At 34.6% G+C, this 13,326-nt stretch overlaps 1 protein-coding gene across 1 annotated transcript in view; it reads left to right on the forward strand.

The window, feature by feature from the left end:
* Window positions 1-13,326, forward strand: part of MANBA (mannosidase beta) — a 126,203-nt gene that overhangs the window by 76,232 nt on the left and 36,645 nt on the right. Inside the window, 2 exon segments of the mRNA XM_074273780.1 lie at window positions 144-230; window positions 6,476-6,643. Of these exon segments, the coding sequence (XP_074129881.1) occupies window positions 144-230; window positions 6,476-6,643 (255 nt within the window).

The following is a 13,326-nucleotide window of genomic DNA, read 5'->3' on the forward strand; positions in this document are numbered from 1 at the left end:
TATGCAATATATACCGTATACAATATATGTTGTAGCATGACATGTTACAGCAATATATTTGTATTATGATATTTATAATGATATTATTAACAATGATTTTTTTTTTAGGCATTATTTACCAACTCTCATTTTTTGCCTTGTAGATATGGCAGGACTTTATGTTTGCCTGTGCTCTTTATCCTACTGACCAGCCTTTTGTTGATTCAGTGAGAGCAGAAGTTGTTCATCAGGTATGAATGCCAAGTGAAATATGTTTTTTATGTGTGTCTTCATCTTCCTTTAAAAGTTCTTTTAAAAAGTTTTATTGATGCCTTTTTAATATACCACAGTTATTTTCTAATATAACCTGTTTTTCCATTGAAGCCACTGTTGTAATAGAGAAAAAACTAACATACAAATAATTTGTGTCTAATGGTACATATAACATTTCTAAACCATAAAACCACCTCTCTATCAAGAATAATAAAGTGTATTTCATCACCTATTCTCTGGGACTAAGGAAAAAATAATGTAGAGTTGCTGTTAATTTAAGGATTATTATGGAATGGGATGGATTGCAGATTGCCTTTTTGTTTGTTTTATTTTTAATTTGTACTCTTCCATATAGAGACTCCTTTTGAGAAAACTCTTTTTTCATATCAGTTTATGTTGATAGGTGCTTTGTTTAATTAATAATCTTGAGTGTGGCCTAGACACTGAAGAACTAAGTTATTTCCCCAAATCGGACAATGCTTATGTGTCAGAGGTAGCTTTTAAATTTCCTGACTCTGAGATTAGTTCTTTACCCACTTTTTCAATTGTTCAGTAATTTTCAGTCATGTCCCAACTTTTTGTGATTCCATTTAGGGTTCTTTTGGTAGGATGGTTTGCTGTTTCCTTCTCTAACTTGTTTTATAGATGAGGAAACTGAGATAGTTAAGTGATTTGCCCAGAATCACATAGCTGTAAGTGTCTAAAGTCAAATTTGAACTTAGGAAGAGAAGTCTTCCTACCCCAGGTCCTGGTTTCTATCTACTATACTACCTAGCTGCCCCCCATTATGGCATGGTGCGCCTCTTATCTCAGTTTATTACATAATTATGTCTTTCACAGAACTACCAAAGTGTTAGCTAATTGTTTTACTTTTTAAAAATGGGGTTTTTCAACTGTTTGGACATGTATACATATATTGTATTTAATTTATACTCTTAATATATTTAACATGTATTGGTCAACCTGCCATCTGGGTGGGGGGGAAAGAGGGGAAAAATTGGAACAAAAGGTTTGGCAATTGTCAATGTTGTAAAATTACCCATGCATATATCTGGTAAATAAAAACTATTAAAATAAAAAAAAATGGGTTTTTAAAATATTCCCTGCAAAAACTGGCACATAATGAACAATTGGTGCATAAATATAACGAATAGTCCACTTATTCATAGATAATCAATGAAAAGGCTGTTCAGAAAGCTTTTTTTTTTTTAAGGTACAAAAATATTTTAATTTTTTATAAAAGTAGTAATAATATCCACAAGTAACCTTTAAGGTAGAGGTATTGCATATGCCAACTTGCTTATTGCTTTTTTGAATGGAGACTATAGTGAGTCCATCTGAATTTTATTTTTTTTAATTTTAACTTATATATGTAATAATCACTTTAACAAAATATTTTTCAATATCTTCTCCTTTTTTCTTGACTGTTATTACTCATCCTTATATTATCTGTAAAATTCATTAGAACTCTTGAAACAAATTCAGCCACTTTTCCTATCTCCAGTCTCTCTCTTCTCCAATCCATTCTTCACATTTCTGTAACAATAACTTTTCTGTCATAGCACTCATATCACTTAACTCATATTAAAAATCCTTTAGTTTTAGTAATTCCTAAAATTAAATGAAAAAGAAGAGCAGATTTCTGATACCAGCATTTAAGGCCCACTACATGACTTTAACCTTTATCTCACACTACTTCTGTTTTTATATTCTGTCCATCCAGTTGGATTATATTATGCTCTATGTTCTATTTATGCTCTCTCATTTCTTTATATTTGCTCAAACTGTTTTCTCTATCTTAAGTGGATTCCCTCTCCACCACTCCCAATTACTCTCTTCCTCTTCCCTTAACTGTTGGGAGTTTATTTCTTTGCTTTCATGGTTTCATTCAGATTATGTCTCAGGAGTGAAGTCTTATTTGGTTACCCCTTTCCTTCCCAACTGAAAATGTTCTTCATATTTCTTACAACCTTTTTTTTTCCCTCAGAGTAGTTTTATCCTACTTTTCTTTGTATCATAGGTATTTGTGTATGTAGGTTTTTTTCTTAATTAGATTGCAAATACCTTTAGAGAAGAATCTGTGTTATACCTGTTTTTGCAGTGCTATTGTCTAGAAGGTCTACAAACTATGACTCTTGAATTTAAAAACATAAAAACTGTTTTTAGTCCCTGAATAGTTCAAAAAGAAGCAGCTGACTGGACCCTGCTTTAGATCATTGTCATGTATATATTTTAGGTATTTAATTAACATCTAAATCAAAATGAACAAATATTCATTAAGCACTTAATGTATAACACAGTGGTCTTCAAACTTTTAAAATGGGCCAGTTCACTGTCCCTCTGACTGTTGGAGGGCCGTACTATAGTAAAAACAAAAACTTACACTCTGTCTCTGCCCTTCAGCCCATTTGCCATAACCCAGCAGGCCGCATAAATGTCCTCAGCAGGCCGCATCTGGCCTGTGGGCTGTAGTTTGAGAACCTCTGGTATAACACCACATTAAGTAATAAAGAGAGAAAACTTACATAATACATTGTTCCTATTCTCTCATCTTAAATGAGAATATCCCACACACATATATAACTGCAATGTGCTTAAGAAAGGTATTAGGAAAAGATTGTGGGGGGAAAAAAAATTATTGATCTGGAGCCCAGGGAAGGCTTCTTAGAAGTATTTGAAGTGGGCTTTAAAGAATGAATTCATATTCATCATTTGGGGAGAAGATATAGCATGAATAGGAAATTATATGAATGGAGAGATAAAGTATTTGCTATATGCAAAGTATAATGAATAGTCTAATTTGAATGAAAGGAGGAGAATAAAACTTTGAATGCCAGGTCAAGGAATTTTGAAATTTCTTAGGCTATTCCTAATCAGGCGGTATCTTTCCTTACCTAGTGGCCTCTACAACTCCTCGGATATCTCTGGATACACAAGATGGCATAGTCACCACACCTAATGAAGGTTGCAGGCACACTTTATTTGGTACAGCTCATGATGTCTCTCATGATGTCTCTGTTTCTCCCTCTTCCCTTATATCTCCCCCCTCCCCACCATCGTCCTTCGTTTCTCCCAGGTCACATGCTTCGGCAACAGTCCTTCCAATGGAGGGGAGTGCTTATCTGCTTATCCTGTTCTTGGCATGTACTCTATGCATGACTGTTTGTGACTTATTTCTCTTGCTGGAACATCTAAAGCACACCTGTTAGCAGAATACATGCCCAGGTTCCTCATCCACATCCTGGTTTGTACTGTTAGCCAAGGCATTGTATTATAGGGATCATGGAAAACAGGTGGGATAAAAGGTTTCAGGGTCCAACAGAAATTTACTTAGTGGCAATAACCATCCCTGCCTTCAAAATGGGGGAGATGATAGGTATTTAAATAAATAGGTACATTAAATAGGTACAAATTACATTGCAGAAAGAATGGAAGTTAATCTCAAATGAGAAGATATTAGTAGCTGGAGAGGACATGGAAAAATCTTTCTAGAAAGTGGCCTCTGATCTGGGTTTTTGGGGAAAAAAAAAAAAAAAAAAAGCCATGATTCCTGAGATGTTGAAGAGCATGCTTAAGGAAGAGGGGACAAAAATGCAAAGGTTGTGTTCAGGGAACTGTATCAATAGACTTGGTCTTAGAATAATACATAAGAAGGTAGGAAAGAGGCTAGATTGTAAAGAGTCTTTAATACCAAATGGAACAGTTTATTTTTACTTTATATTCACTCCTAGAGGCATTGGGAACCATTGGAATTTACTGAGTAGGAGGAGTGATGTGAGCAGACATATACATTAGGAAAATTCCTTTGGCAGTTACATATGTGATAGAAGAATTGGAGGGAAGAAAGTTTGAGGCATGAAAACTAGATGGCTCCCATAATAGGTCTGGGCAAGAGGTGATGAGGACCTGATGTAGAGTGATAGCAATAGATTAGATATGTGGGAAAGTGAAAGAGATGAGTCAATCAAAGATAATGTTGAATAATAGGTAAAATGATGGTGACCTCAACAGTAAATAAGAAGATTAGGAAATACAAAGAGTTTGAGGGCAAAGATTATGAGTTATGTTTTGGATTATACTGAGTTTGTGATGCTTATAGAACACCCAATCCTAAATATCAGAAGTGATAACTGAACCCACAGGAGGTAATAAGATCACTAAATAAGATGCTAGAGAGTCATCATAAGTAAATTTGAGGAGCAAGGAAGAAATTATTGGATCTACATATGGGGAAAGAGTTCATGCCTAGACAAGGCGTGGTAGAAAGGATCACATAAAGTAAAATAATTTTTAAAAAAATTAACAAGAGTTTTCTACAAAGCTAATACAGCTAAAATTTAAAAGAGAAACAAGAAAATGGCAAAAATATCTTTATGACAACTTGGTAAAAATCTCATTTCTAATACACACATATAAGTTAGATATGAATTTGATTCAAATTTGTAACATAATAAGCCATTCCTTATTTTATCAAGTGGTTAGTACATATGTGCAGGCAGTTTTGAAAATATGCTTTCAATCACTAATAGAGAAATGTAAATGAAAACTGAGATTCTATCTTATACCTATTAAGCTGATTGGCAAAAAAACCTCAATGTTCTCGTATTGTTTGTAAGATTGTAAATTGGCAGCCATTCTGGAAAGCAATTTTTAAATATGCCAGAAAAATTATTAAACATACCTTTGACTCAGTGATACTACTACTAGACCTAAACCCCCAAAGAGATTGAAGAGGAAAAAGACTCATATGTACAAAAATATTTATAGCAGCTCTTTTCCATGGGGGCAAAAACTTAGAAAACAAGAGGATGCTCATCAACTGGGAAACGACATAACATCAGGGTTATTTAAATGTGATGCTCTACTGTGTTCTAAGAAATTATGAGGGGGACAATTTCAGAAAAGTCTGGAAAGACATATGAACTGATGTATAGTGAAGTGAGTAGACCTAGGAGAAAAAATTATATAATGACAGTAATTGTAAAGGCAAGCAATTTTGAAAGACTTCAGCTCTGGTAATGATCCACTGTGATGCCAGTGGGCTAATGATGATTGATTCATAATATATTTTTTGGACTTGTCCGGTGTGAGAATTTGTTTTGCTTGAGTTTACATGCCATATATATTTTGTCTTTCTCATTGATGGAGGTTTAAAGAGAGGTAAAATGGAGAGAAGACAGATTTTCTTTAAATAAAGTATAATTTAAACAATTAAGACTTTTTAAAAAAAAAAAGAAATTTAGTTGAAGGAGTGATGTAGGATAATAGTAAGAGATTAGTGAGAGTTTTTTTTTTAATAGGGGTAAAGAAATATTTATACTATAGAAAGAGCAGTACATTTGAAGATTAGACAGATGAGATGATGGTAAAAACAGTTGGAAAAGATAGAAAGGAATGCAGTTGAATGGATTCTCCTATGGCAAGAAGAAGGGCCACTTTGTCATCAGGGAGGGAGGGAGGGAGGAGGTAGTGTGAGATGGTATCAAAAGACTGAGTTGAATAAGTGAGAAGAATAGGAAGCTCTAATGTAATGTCCCAATTTTTTCCTTAGAGTGTGAGACAAGATCTGTGAGATTTGGGGACAGGGGCTGCTGTGAGAGGTTTGATGAGTCAAGAAGAGGTTTGGAATAGAATCTGTGAGAAATGAGATCTGGTTGCCCTACACCCTGGATTGCAGAAGAAAATTGCATTGAGGTTCCCTTTGAGATTAATAATATAGATTTGTAGGGGACTCACCATCATGGTTTCTTGACTCTTCCAGTTCTTTTCAGCAATATAGTCTGTCATCAAGTCCATTTTTGTGGTCTTTGCAGCTTAAGCTTGCACTCCCCAGGGGCACCTTAATAGTGGTGTCTGAAGTGTGTAGTGTAGTCAGTGATATAAATTTTAATGGGCAGCCCATTGTATAGTTTATCAGGACACAGACCTGGGATAGAGACAGCATAAAGATAGTGAATTAGGCCAAGAATTTTATGGGAATAGAAGAGCAGAGCTGGATTGTATTCGGAAGACTGGATAGTGCTTTCAGGGGTCCCAAACTCCTCTGAAACATAACCTACCTTTTGAACAGAAGGATTTTTCTGATGATACTACATGGTTGCAAATTCATGATTACTAAAGAACCATTATTTCAGGTTACCACCCAGAATTGTTCAAAGAAGGAAGTTTCATATTTCTTTGTCTTATGCGCATGAAATAGTCTCTCTCTCTTTTAAAATTTCAGATCAGAAGATTGAAATTCCACCCATCCATCATCATATGGAGTGGTAACAATGAAAATGAAGCTGCTTTGGCAGAGAACTGGTTTTCTGTACCATCCAGTAAACGTCAAATCTACTTTAGAGACTATGTGACATTGTATGTGAAAAATATCAGAGAAATTGTCCTGGCAGTAAGTACCATTTCAGTGAATTTAGGAATGAATTTTTAAATAAATTAATGTGGATAATGTCCCTTTATTTAGGATGACAACTTTTAGAATATTTCCTCTCCAGCACTTTGCTTTGTCTTCACTGTTGGGTTTGCTGCCTTATCTTATATACACTTATAAAGTATAGGACTTTAAGGGGATCAGTGCAGAATTAGTCTGTTATTGTGAGGAAGAGAGAGAGAGGTGACTTATTAATGTTAACTAGTTCTGATTAACTTGGCTAAATCACAACTTTTGATGGCCTCTTTATCTGAATGTTTCTAAGGCCTGATGATTTTGGTCCTCTGACTTTGCCACCACTAGTGCAGACTTTGGTCAACTCATGCCTGGACTAAGTAGCCTGCTGGTGCTTGCCTCAAGTCTTTCCCCACTTGAATCCACCCTCCATTCAGTTTCTAAAGTGATTTTCCTCAAATTCATGTCTGACCCTTCTAACCCCGTCCTCCCCTACACATGCTTTCTGTGGCTTCTTATCACCTGCTGTATCTACTATAAAATGCTGTTTGGCATTCAAAGCCCTTCATAATCTATTTCCCTTCTACTTTTCCAGTTTTATACCCTTATTCCTCAACACCTATTCTTCATCCCATGACATTAGCCTTCTGACCATTCAATAAACAAGATTATGGCTTCATTTCTCCATTCTAGACAATTTCTCTGGAGTTCTCCCATGTTTGGAATGTCCTTCCTCCATTGGTGTGACTGAACTTCCTGGTTTCGCTTAACAAAAGCAACTAGATTAAACTAAAATCATAACTAAAATCTGTGACTACCCAGGTCACCGGTCACTAATCTTATCTTATCCCAGGTTTTTGGACGTCCCCAGTTACCTCCTTATTGAGCAGTAGTTCTTTGTTTAATAGACCACCTGGACATGGGAGCTTGTGAGCATATTTTTATTGTACATGACCACATCCTGCACTCCCACTATTTCTCCTGAATTCTGCACTATCTCTTGGTCCCGCTAGTTATATTATAAGAGGTCACATGCACAGCCAATAAAAGAAGGAGACACCTTCTGTTGATGATGGGTCCTCAATGCAGTTAGAGTTTTGGTACTTGTGGCAGTTCTTACTAGCTATGGACATCACGTCCAGGTGCCTCAGGCATTAAAGCCTTTTTACTTCCTTGTTGCACCATATGAGGTTCCTCCCCTGACCCTTACAAAAATCCTAGATTATAAAGAAAGACTTCTCCAACTCCTCTTTATTCCAGTGCCTATCTGCTGTTAATTATTTTCTATTTATCCTGTATATAGCTTTATTGTAGGTACCTTGAGAACAGGTATTAGCCTCTATTTGTATCCTCAGAACTTAGCAAAGTACTTAATGAATGTTTATTGACTAATTATTGATCGAAAAAAAGAAACTTGACAAGTAGGACTGATTTGAAACTGTGTTGAATTTATGATGTTTTTTAAAAGAAAAAGCATGCGATAGAATTCACCAATTTAATATTCATTTCTCTTTTCTTTTTCTACTTTGTATAAGATCATGTTTGCTGGTGTTTGTCAAGTTCAGAATTTTTAAAAAAGCTATTAAAAAAATAAATGCAACCAAAAATTTAGAAAAACAGCAAATCAGAAAATTTCAACTAAACATGAAAATAGGATTTCTAAATCAAATAAAAACATAATTTAAAGCAAACAAACAAAAGACCTAGGAGCTGTTTTTTAAAATAAATTAATGAAATTAATCTGATTTAAATCTAATTAACTTGACTAATCTGATTTTAAGAAAGAAAACCAAGTTGCTAACATAAAAAATGGAAAATGAGAATTGACTCCACATGAACAGTATATAAAAGAAATTAATAGAAATTATTTTACCCAGTTCAAAAGCATTAAGTGAAGTGGATTAATATTCACAAAAATATGAAATATTCAGATTAATGGAATAAAAGTGGAGATTTTTAAATAAATCAATCTCAGATAAGTTGAACAAAAAACTCTCAAAGAAAAAAACCCAGGATATGATAGCTTTACAAATGAATTCTAACAAACATTCAACAAAATAAATTCCAATGTTATATAAATTATTTAGGACAAAACTGATAAGAGATTTGTAGAAAGAGCAATAATTTGCTTTATATGGGCTGGATTGTTTTATATAGAATGGAGAGGCCACATGGCTTTCTTGCCTCCAAAGGCATAAAAAAATTCAGAGTTTGAGGAATTGCTGTACAGGATTTTATGAAGTATTCCTCTTGCCCTCTGGGAAATGCTTTTTTTTGATATAACATGGCTGGTTGCCATGGTGAATGCAGAGGATTATGAGAATAGCTATCTTATCCGAATTGCTATCTTTTTTACTTTTCACAAATATTATCCCTTTTTATTAATGAGATTGCTTTTATTGCATTTTATTGTAATGCTTGGACCAACTTTCTGGAAGTCCTCTGGAAGGGCCTTGGTCTCAGCAGGATAGTCACCACAAGGATGGACAAGAATACAGACTAAAGTCTTTATTGTCTCCTTCACAGTCTGTCTCCTTCACAATCTGTGTCTATCATAGTCTGACCCTGTCTCAGTCTGACCCAGTTTCCTCCAGCAGTCTGCCAGTCTCAACCCAGTCTCAGTCTTCCTTTGTCTCTAGTTCTCTCAGCCCTTAAATACCCTATTATAATTACATCATTACAGTATACTGAGTATAAGCCAATTTAGAATGATTATATCATTATATTAAACTAGAGTAATTATATCATTATATCAGCCTAGATATCTGTAAACTAGAGAACCATCAGTTCCCCTGAGTTAATTATAACCTTGTTTCAAGAATACTTCTCTAGAGTTCTGGCCCTCTACATTTTATAATTTACAAGTATCTCATTATATTCTAATATAAAGCCTGAATTCTTGGACTGGCCTGTATTTGGCCCATAATATTTGGTATGGTGGACATTATAAGGTTTTTAATGGTTCTATGGCACATTTATTGTTCAAGTGAAAAAGGGGTTTTGTTGAAGAATAGGAGCCTCTGGTGGTTGGATAACCAGAGAAAGACATTGCTGCAGTGTTATTTAGTGTGTATAGGAAACCCTCTTAATGGGGTAAGAAAGAGAAATCTCCTATTTACTTTGTAGGGTTAACTCCTTGCTTATTTGCTTTGAAAAGAAAATAGAAAAAAGTCAAGTGCTTATGACATTTATTGATGGCTTTAAAAAAAAATGAAGACAAATTGTCCCTATATATTACCACTTAGGACAATTAGGTGGTGCATTGCATAGCATATCTGGCTTGGAATCAGGAATACTTATCTTCCTGAGTTCAAATCTGACTTCAGATGCTTAATAGCTGTATGACAGTTGTATAAGTCACTTCATTCTGTTTACCTCCATTTCCTCATCTGTGAAATGAGCTGGAGAAGGATATAGGAAATCAGTATCTTTGCCAAGAACCCCAAATGCCATCACAAAGATTCAGACAGGACTAAAACAAATATCAATCAGGCAATTAGAGGCAGAGATGAATAGACAATTTTAGTCTTGTTTTTAAAAAAGGATCATCAGGGGTATAGCTTATAGATCTAAAATAGCACAGGTGGAAAGGGTTAAAGTAAGGCTAAAGAACCATCTTTTGTCTCCCTTTCCTTGTGGGGAATGTAATGTATGATCTCTGACTTGAATTTCCTTGGAGAATGTGAGATTATGACTGGAAGGAAAGAGAATAGGAGCAGGAAGAATAAATGTAAGGAAACGTTTCAGTAGTAAGAAATTTCCAATTTTCTCATGAATATCATCATCATACTAGAATCATAGGAATACTTTTGTTCATCAGATTGTTGGAGAGTGAACAAATTTTTGCAGGAGTAATGAAATAGTGGCTACTAACGTTGTCTAATAGGAACAACTTTGATAGTTGCAAAGTTCCATTTGCATAGGTAGTTAGAGAATTTGCTCTTAAAAAATTAACTAAATCAATAAGGAAATCTAAATAGAGAATCCCTTTTTTCGGGGGTTTCTAAAAAGGAGAGTTTACATTCTTGGCCCCATAGCCATTACTTGGTCAATTTCCTAGATAGCAGATTCCTTGCAGGAGGGCAGCAAGGGGTAGGTATGAAATTAAACTAGATTAGAGAACTCTCTATTCCCCATGCCTACTTTGATACTATTAGATCCTACCTTTTGGGCAGAAAATCAGTCTTTAGAAAATCAGACTACTATAAAAGTATGGGCAGCTGAAACTTCTGAAGTTTGTTCACTAGGTTGGGTCAATCCAACCAACACTCTGAGTAAATATAATTGGGTGCAGAAACAGCTACTTCTGGAGATGGTGAAAAGAAGACTGTTGCTGGGTTCAAGGGTAGCAATACTCATTCCTTTAAGAAGCTATAGATGTGTATTTTGAACATGAAGTGGGTGTGATTAATGATAGTGTATAGGAATTATAATATGGGAATTATATTGTGATATCCGGGACAAGGGAAGTAATGATCCTCTTGTCCTGCCATTTCTTTACCCTTGTTCTTCAAAATCATCCTGGTATCCAGATTTGAGAGACTCTTGGGATGAATTCCCTCTGAGGCAAGGTTCATGGTTTCTGCAAGGCTCAGGCTGTCCTAATTGCCAGAGTGCGATATTTATTCTGTTGCCTTTAGGCTAAATTGACTGTAGTTTGAAAGACCACTGAGGAGAGCAGTATCCTTCTGTGGGAAGAAGTGAATGAAAGACCACTTGCATGGGTATCATTTGTATTAAATAAGCAAAAGGAATGTATTGTGGACATGGATATTTTAAGTTATAGGTAATAAGCACCTATATACCTTATGGTATGCTTTCTGCCATTTAATTAAATAGGGCTAAATGGAAACTTCCCATGTAGCTAAACAATATTGGTTCCTGGACATATGTGTGAAAGCTATTTCCTTCCTAATAATGGAGATGAATGAGTCTGGAGCAGCACAAATTTTCTTTATAATAACTGTGTGTGGCTGATGAAGATGGCAGAGCATACTTAGTGATTTAGAGCAAATTATAGGAGCTGAATAAAGTTGTAGTGATGATTTGTCTATTCCTTTCCTTAATAAAATGCTAAATTAGCTACCTCAAATTCTGGTCTGATTTTATGGGATTTTTTTTATTTTAGTAATTCATTTTTCTTTTTATGGTCAATTTAGTTAGGAATAATTTAGTTTTACCTGCGAAGAAACTCAGTACACATTCACCATCCTTCCTTAGAGATATTTGAATTTTCTTTCATATTGCTATAGTTTGGTGGGGAATGACCTGAAAGAGATCCTATTTCCTAAGAGCACTGATTACATAAATTATGTAATGTTGATTTGACCAAATGAGACCACAGTGGCAGAGGAGCTAGATCACATGATGGTTCATTTGAGAGACAAAGGATGGAAGATGGACCCTATGAAGAGTCATGTTCTTCTGTTCTTTTTCTGGGAATTGTGGGAAAATGGTGGCATGTTTAGGACTTAGAAGAACTCAAATTCTATAAGGACATTCCAGGAAAAATTCTTAAAATGTACCAGTAGGAATAATTATAAAGAAAACAAAAGAGAAACTGTTATAAGCATCTCCATTCAGGTTAAGACTATCAAAAAAGACTTAGAATGCTGCAGAAACTTTGAATATAGACAAATCTGGTCAGGCAGAAACCAAAGCATGCTGTAAAAATGTATTAATTTCAAAATGGTGGTGAGGAAAGTTCAGAAAGAGAGAAGTGAGGGGGAAGGTTTGAGATGGAAGATAGGATAGGTGAAATAGTTCATAAGCAAAACAAACTCCACATTGGAGGGTTGGAAGATCATTAAAAGGAAAGAGGATAAAAATCTATGATAGATGCAGGCAAGGGGAAAAGAAGAGAGGAAACTGAATGGAAAAAATGGTTTTGGTTACATATCACTGATTATGCATGCTCCCCTTTTACCACCTTCTTCTTTATTAAGAAGAGGATTAGGGAAAAGAGGAAAAAATACAAGAGGACAAGGTAGAGGAAAATATGTAATTAACTTTAATAAATATAAACACGAATGGGATGAGTTCATCTATAAAATGGAAAAAAAATTAGATGAATAAATTAGAAAGCAGAATCCAGTAGTGTATTGTTTACATAAAACATACTTGAAACAGAAAGACTTACACTGTTAAAATTAGGGGTGAGAATAAAATCTCAGGTGAATTTAAAAAAAGGAAAATAATTATAATTTCAAAAAAAGAATTAACAAAAGTAGACAATAGTCATAATTTCAGAAAAAGAATGAGTAAAAGTAGACAATAAAATAGATAAGTAGGGACATTATGCTATATTTAAGAACTTCATAGATAATGGACCACTATTATTCTTTAATATATATGCCCCTGAATATCATAGCATCTGAATATTTAATTCAATTATAGGGAGAAATAGAAAAAGTATTAGAGACTTTAGTGTACCCCTTTCATACCTAGGCAAAGCTAACAAAAAGTAAACAAAAAACAATTTAGGAACCTGAGTAGAAAGTTAGAAAAATTAGAAATAGATCCCTGATAAGTACTCAGTATAATCAGAAAGTTTACATATTTACATCGGTTATGGTTCCTTTACCAAGATTGATATTGAGTCACACACTCACACACACCCCATATACATATACACACATACTGCAATCAAGTACAGGAAAACAAAACTATTAAATGTCTATTACTGCCCC

Source organism: Sminthopsis crassicaudata, chromosome 6 (assembly GCF_048593235.1).
Source record: "Sminthopsis crassicaudata isolate SCR6 chromosome 6, ASM4859323v1, whole genome shotgun sequence".
NCBI classification, from domain to species: Eukaryota; Metazoa; Chordata; class Mammalia; order Dasyuromorphia; family Dasyuridae; genus Sminthopsis; species Sminthopsis crassicaudata.